Below are 8,821 nucleotides of genomic sequence, written 5' to 3'. Positions count from 1 at the left end.
TTTTGATGTTACATCTTCCCTCCAAAACATAAGGGTAATCATGTCTTCTAGGTGACTTGCATATGCCAACTTATAAATGAAAATAAAATGAAACTCTAATAGGAGCGTTTAAGATGTTTTCTATAGTCTAAGGGGTCTCTCTATTATACACAAAAAGTTTAAAACATGTTATTGTAGAAATGAGTAATAGTTTAGAGGTCTAAATATAATTAACCCTAAAAATAATCAGGTTGTTTGAGCTTGATTTGACTTCAGGACAACAAAACCTTGGCTCTGTAAAATTAGAATATATATATATATATATTGTATATGCTTGGTAATAAAGCTTGATTTAATTGAATCCCTTTGCGCACTACAATACACTCAGCGTTGCATTTACGATTTGTTGCAGCCAAAATTAAGGTTCCTGTTCATCTCGAGTAGATAGGATCAAAACCAAGCTTCAATTTCAAATTAAACCTCCACCAATCTTGATTTTTAACCTTAAGCTCTGGAATTAACTTTAGTCCGAGCGTTTAATAAAAAAAACTTCAATCCGAGCCTGATCGAGCTCGATCGATCTCGGTCGGTCGCTCCGCCTTCGGGTTAGGCCGAGAGTCGTATCAGGCTCGTCACTCCTCCCAAATCACCTATATTAGTTTCTGGCACAAGAAAAAGGGATAGGAGGAGACTCTTCCACTCTTCTCTCCATACTCGTTCCGCTGCGGTCCTTGAATTGAAACCCGAGGGGAAAGTTGCTCCTCGTATGGGTACTCTCGGTTTGCTTGACTCGGTGAGTCTCAGCTCTCTCCGTGTTTTTAGAGATTCTTGTTCCAATCGAGTATGGAAATGTTTGAAATGCCAGATGGGTTGAACTTCTGCTACATTTCAGTCATTTCTTTCTTGGTGATATCTTGATCAGAAAGCAACCAACTCAAACTCTTAGTCTGAACTTAAAGATTGGAATTGGGTGAACCAATGACGGGATGGTTCCAAACGTTTTTCTGAGAATATATTTTTGAGATTTATTCGACACTTTATATGCAATAGCATGGGTTTAATGGTAAATCCTTACTTGAGATCTAGCTAAGAGAAAAGGGCAAGCTCAAATTTGAGAGCTTTGCAGCAAAGCTCGACAATCAGGAGAAGTTTCTTTTGGTACTATAGGAATGCGAACATGATTTTGACAACTCATGCATGAAGAAGATGTCCGATCCTTACGACATTTTTAAAGGATATTCTTGTTCCATGCTCGACAATTGAAGACTCTAAACTAAAATCAAGATTTTCTCGTGAGGACCACGGGCTACCCTTATGGTTTCTGCAGAAAGGTCAGAACTACATCAATTAGCTTGTTCCCTTGATAAGATCTGTTTGGTGAAGATTAACACACAAATACGCACAGCAGACAATAGGTTTTAGGATTCCTAATCCAAAGGATGGATCATCCCGTATTGTTACTAGCCTCACTGCCAAACACAAAAGTCCAATCGTGCTTATTTATACATGTTCCAATCCTGTAGAAAGAAGAGAGTGCTAGAGTCCCTTCTAGAATATCCACATCTGCAAATCCAAGGTCACATTGATAGATTAAGAGAGAGTGCCAAGAAGTATGAAAGTGAAGTAGAAAGATAATTTTTCATATATAAATTTCTAGCACCGACTATATATATTTATAGCAAAGATTGCAGTGTCGATACCTTGTCAGCATGCCCAGTGTGCTACTGGCATGTTGTGTGCCTCCAATACGGTTTTAAGGGTTTCTATACATATTTAGGTTCTGCTATATATATCAAAGCTATATTAGGGTCTTTTAGCCCTAGATAATATTGTAAATGATATATTTTATTAAAAATATAACAATAGTCAAGTAGAGATATAAGTTGACAAATAATATGATTAAACACATTCATTAATTGATGATAATTTAGTAATTAAAATCCAAAACTAGAGTAAATATTTAGTTGAACGTAGAATGGCAGGGAGGATTGAAGACTTATATGGAGTTAATCTAATAAGTCCTACATTAATTTTAAGCCGGTTTGACTATATTTGACATATTCATTTAAGATTTTTTGAAATTTAGGGAAAAATTTAGGGAAATCAATTTCTTCTTTGATTCCCACATTTTGAAGAGTATTTATGTAGAATGACTTACAAATGATAGAAAAATTATGCTAGATGCCTAAACCTATCATTGTACACCCCAAATTGGTTTCTAAAGTATAAAACAAAGGAAATACCTAAGAGAATGAAAGGAAATTATACTTTTTGATAGGATTTGAAGAGAAAAACAAATCTGGAATTTCTTCTAGATCTTCTCTTTTTTTCCTCCACTTCTCATCCTCCTACTTTCTGTTTGGGAAAGGTCCTGCCACAAGTTAATGGGATTTCAGGTGGCATATAATGGGTGCCGCTTGATACTATACTTGTATTGCTTGACACAGGCAATTCAGGGCTCGACATGGATTGACACGCCTCATCATAGGGTGCGCCTTTGGCAAATCCTATGCCAGGTGTCGGTAAGGCAATAGCACACCCCGTGCTGATCGACACGACAATCCTCGATTTATAATATTTAGGAGATAACTACCTCATCATGAGTAAACTTTTGATATTCCTTTCCAGTAAGTGATAGTATCTCAAAATACTAGGACATGTCGAAATCGACCATTCAGGTTGAGATTTGCTTGCCCATGTGGTCAAATATGATATGAATCCACCATAACTCGATAATTAGCATGAAGTTTGGAGTTATTATTAGTTTTTTCAAAGGCGTTTATGGCAATCGTTAAGCTAGAAGGCTTAAAAAAAAGGTAGTTACCCATCGTGTTGGGCTGCCTTAGTGATGAAAAGCGGTAGGCTGCTCGTTTTGGGCGAGCTGGCGCCGCAAGGCCAAGGAGGGTGCCGCCAAGGTGGGACTATCCCTTGGCTCAATTAGGCTTAAGCTTGACGGTCTTTTTGGCGTTAGTGATGGCATCTGCGTAGCAGTGAAGAGATGCCTATGTAGCGGATTGGTTGGAGTCTTGGAGAAGAGGACGTGGTTGGAAGGGGTGAAGGTGATGGTGTTGAAGAAGTGAGTGATGGCTTGGTTGAAGTGGCGGACAGAGAAGGCAGCGTAGCCCTTGGCTTTAGCCTCGTCGTCCATCGGAGAAGAGAATAAGAGAAAGCTCTTAGACTATAGATCGGAGAAGGGCAAACCCTAGATCGTGAAATGAATTGGAGAAGGAGAAGGAGAAGGAGGTGTTTTAAAATTCCTTCTCTTATTCTACCAGGTACAAAGTTTAAGTTGGGCTTTGGTCTTCTTCCGATCCAATTGGATAGGAAATCTAATGTAGAAATTTATAATTGGCCCTTAGCTACTACTTGTCTAAGGAAAGAAGAAACACTAGCAAATCTATTTGTAATATATTAGATATAATATATGCTTATTTTTAATTTTTTATATATTAAAAATGTTAGATCGTCTTGGTGCCCACTTTTGGTCTAGTCGCTAGCCGGTGGGGTGACCACTCGTCACCAGTGATTGCTTACACTAAGTTATTATTGTCGCTATAACTTCACTCCTAAGTATAGACCGCAATTCTATGAGCAACACTATGGGGCAAAAAGTATATACCACTAGTTCTAGATTCAATGTAGTAGTTTTTTCTTCTCTCTATGCAATGTAATAAAAATAATATTTTATTTTATGCCCAACAAGATAATTGTGGTTGCTCCAACTAGTGTTTATTGGGTTGACCAGCAGTATCCGTAGATTATTGGGCTCATCTAGATTGGGCTTAGTACATGCATGACACGTATTAGCACAAATATCTCTTAACTATGTTAGATATATGAAAAGATATCGTCCTCTCTCTGCTTCTCTATTTTTCGGCACTCTCTTAGTCTACCACCATGATCTTAGATTTGAGAATCGGATACTCAAAAAAGGACTCTAGTACTCAAAAAAGGACTCTAGTAGCCTCTCCTGCCGATGGGATTGGATGTGTACAAGGAAGCAAGGTGGAGGTTCATGCTTGGCAGTGAGGCTTGTAACAACAATATAAGATTCATCATTTAGATTGCAATTAAGGTAATCCTATATCCTATTATCACTGTGCATATTGTTTATTAATCTACCTTGGTCTCAGAGCCCTTTGGTTATTCATTCACTAATAACACCATGTAGGTATCCCCTTTTCCTGACCAAAATCACCCTGATTTCTGCTATGATGTAGCCCTTGTGAACTTATTATTATTTGAAAAGTTTTATTGGGTTAGGATTTGGGAGTTATAAATTAAGAGAAAATTGAAATATTAACTCTGTCATATTAATATTTTCCCATTTTGATTTTCTCATAATTGTAAATTTTAATCACAAAACTTATTTATTTGATTTCTCTTTTCGGTAGCTTTCCAACAGTATATCATATCCATTAATTGGATGTCCCATGAGAAAGTTTTGTGGATTTGAATATTGCAGTTAAAAGAGGCTCTTTCTAGTTTGGAAGTCAAAGATGAACAGTAATGGGTGAACGAGCTTCATTGCCAAGTTGCAAATGAGCTAGTCCATAGCTGTACCCTAGTTCTTTAGCACTTAAAGAGTAGTGGGCCAACCTAGTTAAATAAACACATAAGGCCCTTGTATAGGTACATGCCATGCATGTGCTAGGAACAAAAAAAAGAATGAATATCGAACGTTTAGGCCTAGTCGAAATGTGCCCACCAATATGTGCAGACTATGGACCAACCAAGTCAGCACTAGCTGGAGCAGCCATGATTGGCGTGCTGGTTCTCACTAAAATAGGAACCTGCATTCTATACCTTTAAGATGAAATCAAGCTACTGAACCGCTAGGTACGACGCAGCTGGAATACTATGTTCAAGGGATTAGCTCCCCTCTGAGGAGCAAGCTGCTTGTCCTGTGAAAGTGGGAACTCTCATACTGTGTGATCATCATCCTTAGTGTTACAACCTACTATATTTATCTTATAAAAAATGTGATTATACTTAGAAGTGAAGTTACAACGCTAATAATAACTCTATCTGGTCAGATTAGATCAGAACTGTGATCCACCATATGGGCAAATGGATCACAACCCAGTTGGTTGGTTATGATAACTCCTGATTGGTAATCTTATAGTGGAGAGGAACATGCATTCCCTCATGATGAGGAGGTAGTTATTATCTCCAATACTTTAAATATCTCTAATTGGTGTTAGAGAACTACATATAAAAGATATCTTTCTCTTTCCTACTTCTTGGCACCTTTGCTTGGTCTATCACCATAACCTTGGATTTGAGAACGTTGATACACGAGAAGGGACTCCAGTAGCCTTTTTTTGGTTGATGGAATTGGAAGTGTATAAGGAAGCAAGATTGGAGGTTCGTACTTAGCTATGAGACTCATAACAATAATAGAAGATCCATCCTAAGGATTGTGACTGAGGTAATCCTAAAATATATTATCCTTTGCATGTATGTTGTATGCTAATCATCTATACTTAGAAACAACTTTTCACTTTTCATCCAAATTGTTACGAAAGAAAGTGAAAAAAAATAATTTTCTATATCTTTCTGTGAGGACTATAGCCTGAATATATACTAGTTTTACATGTGATATCTATGGAAACTAGATCATTCATATAAACAACTTGCTATCTAATCTAATCCCTTGATTTAAGGGATTCTAGTCCTACCAATTTATAGCCAATGACAACTAATTATAGCTAAATAATTCGACACATCCCCTTAAGCCGAGGAATAAATGTTGTCCATTCCTAGCTTGGATATAAGATCATGGAAATTAGTAATGTTTAGACCCTTGGTTAGAACATCAGCCAATTATCTTCCTAAAGGAACATAAGATAGACACACCAACCCTTCCTCCAACTTTTCTTTGATGAAATGCCTATCAACTTCTATGTGCTTTGTCCTGTCATGCTGTACAGAATTATGAGCGATATTGATAGCAGATTTGTTGTCACAATAAAGTTTTATAGGACCTTCCCACTTAATCCTTAGATCATTTAGGATGATCTTTTGATGAGGGCACCATTTTCAATTTGACCAAAATAAAATTGCTTGAGTCCAATTTTGGTCTAATTGAGCTAATGAGGCTCAACTTATTTTCACATTTAATTTGTTGAGTTAATTTTTAATTCAAATAATTAATTGAATTAGTCAATTGATAGGTATGGCAAGCTTATATACGGGGGATGTTCGTATTGAGTTATTACCTAAATTGGGTTAGTCAATTTAGGTAAGACTTAATCAATTAGGATTCTGATACGATACGAACTTTACTGATATCGTCTCAAGCATGGATACACTTTAGGGGTGTCTATTATTCTTATTTTAGTGTTTAATTTATAGAAAAAGAAATTTTCTGTATGTTACGTTTGAACGCAAGTGGAGTGCATTCGAACGCGTTTACGAACGCCTGCATTAGGTTCGCAAATACAGAGAGTGCAAAATATGCGTTCGAACGCGGTTGCGAACGCCTGCATCACGTTCGTACATACAGAGAACACAAAATATATGTTCGAATGTGATCGGGCATGTTTGAACGCGATCGGCGAAAATTTGTTGTTTTAGAGTTAATAATTGTCATTTTTGAATTATTTGGTTAGCCTCTAAAGGTGTGGATGACAACTATGGAATCATTATTAAATGAATTGAGTTTTGCCTTTGTCTCTTTTGTCTTCTTTTCTCTCGTTCTCTCATTCCTCGGCGACGCAGTTTCTAACCCCCCTCGACCGGCTACTCATCCTAGTCCCTTAGGGCGGCCCACTCCTCCCCCTTTTTTTAATTTATCTATCACCTTGCTTTAACCCCTTTCATCATCCATAATCCTTCCACCTCCACTTACTCACCGGTGCCACCCCATTATCCTCGATCCACCACCCTCCACCATCACACAAGGATATCGTGCCTCCATCCATGGATCCAAAGACGGACTCCCTGATGTTCGTCTATTAATCAGACGATATCTCGAGATCCCAACATTCGATTCACCTGAAACTAGATTTGTTCGAAAGTTCTCTTTCGGAGCTACAACATATTAAAATTTCACATTGATATGACGGTTGCATCTTTTAGGATCTATTTTCAAAGTTTCGTGTCAGATCCTGTCCAGATCTGAAAATCGGGATAGATCGAGCCTTACATTAAAGGGAAGATCGTATCAGATTCTATTAGGAAATGATTCCTATTAGAATCTCAAGTGATAGTTATGATAAGCTTATATGTGGGGGATGTCCACATTGATTTATTACCAAAATTGGATTAGTCCATTTAGGTAAGATGATCAATTAGAGTCCTATTAGAATCAGCTAGAATCAAATTTGTTAACCTATTTTAGGGTTATTGCATGAGAAACAAGGAACGTTTTGGAATAAGATTTATTTGAGATCTCTCACTTTCTCCCCCGTGGTCTTTTTCTTCTCTCTCCCTTTCTCTCATTTTCTTCTACTCCATCTTAAGATTCTTCTCTAATCTCTTATATTTTCTTTCTAAACCTCTCTCCTTCAATCTCTACTTTTCATTGGTTACTGCTGCTGCCTAGAAGATTCCAGAGTAAAAGAGAATCTTTGGGTGCCCGGACGTGAAGATGAGGACTTGGTTTCAAAGTAAAAGCACCACTATTCCATTTTTGGTAAACCTAAAATCTAAAGTCTTTTCTTACACCATATTTTACGCCTTTCTACTATCGACAAACCTATTTGAGAGTTGAGGAAGCTACTGTCTTATCTGAGTGGTTTTCTCTCCTTTTATTTAGTAGTGATCTTTTTAATCAATTAGCTTATTATCAGTTATTGTTTACTTATTTTACTTATTTGGATTGATTGTTCTCGAAAATATTGCATTCATTTTAGATTTGCATCATCTTTACCTAGAGAAGTTCAAAGATCCCTTGAGTTATAGCTCTGAATTCAGATTCTGCAGAAGATCTTGCTACTACATTAGGTTTCTTGCTTCGCCAAGTTATTCGATTACCTCCAAGAAATGTACAGTATTAGAGCCTTGATCTAGACTCCTTTATTACCCCGGCAAACCTTGATCCAGACTCCATCTTATCGTTTTACCGGACAGCCGATTCTAATACCGAGTTTTAGAGCCTTGATCCAGACTCCTTTATTACCCCGGCAAACCTTCCAAACCATGCTCTAGGAGATTGCTTTAATCCATAAATAGCCTTTCTGAGTTTGCACACTTGATTGTTTGAGCTCCCCTCAAATTCTGGTGGAATCCTCATATATATTTCTTCATATAGATCATCATCAAGAAATGCATTCTTGACATCATATTGGAGTAGCTGCCAATCAAGATGTGCTGATAAGGATAATAGAATCCTTCCTGTATTCATCTTTGCAACTGGGGCGAAGTTCTCTTGTTAATCAATCCCATAGATTTGGGTATACCTTTTTGCCACCAATCTTGCTTTATATCTTTCAAGAGAGCCATCAGCCTAGTACATCACTGTAAAAATCCACTTGCAGTCAACCACATTTTTCTCACTTGGTCTGTCAACAATCTCCGAAGTCTGATTCTTCTCCAAAGCATTCATCTCCTTCCTCATAGCTTCCCTCCATTCCCTTTTTGATAAAGCCTCAGACATAGTATTAGGGACAGTAATAGTATTCAAACTCACAATAAATCTTCTGTGAGCAGCTGTGAGTTGATTAAGAGAGACATAATTTGTCAAGGGATACACTGGGCGTCTAATACATTCTCTAGAATCCTTTCTAACAGCTATAGGAAGATCCTAATCCTCCACTGATTCAGTAGATATATTAACTGACTGTGTGTGTGGAGATAATTGAGAGCTTACCATGGTATCATTTCAAGAATCTGAATT

At 37.4% G+C, this 8,821-nt stretch overlaps 1 protein-coding gene across 2 annotated transcripts in view; it reads left to right on the top strand.

The window, feature by feature from the left end:
• Positions 1-648: 648 nt before the first annotated feature.
• The window catches only part of LOC140771332 (sphingoid long-chain bases kinase 1-like), a 30,710-nt gene continuing 22,537 nt past the window's right edge, over positions 649-8,821 (top strand). For both annotated transcript variants that reach the window (XM_073112821.1, XM_073112822.1), the window contains exon 1: positions 649-772. In XM_073112821.1, the coding sequence (XP_072968922.1) occupies positions 746-772 (27 nt within the window). In that variant the 5' untranslated portion in view covers positions 649-745. The remainder of the gene's footprint in view (positions 773-8,821) is intronic.

Source organism: Typha angustifolia, chromosome 11 (assembly GCF_048772165.1).
Source record: "Typha angustifolia cultivar Huaian chromosome 11, ASM4877216v1, whole genome shotgun sequence".
Taxonomy (NCBI): domain Eukaryota; kingdom Viridiplantae; phylum Streptophyta; class Magnoliopsida; order Poales; family Typhaceae; genus Typha; species Typha angustifolia.
This window is presented reverse-complemented; position numbering and strand designations above follow the sequence as displayed.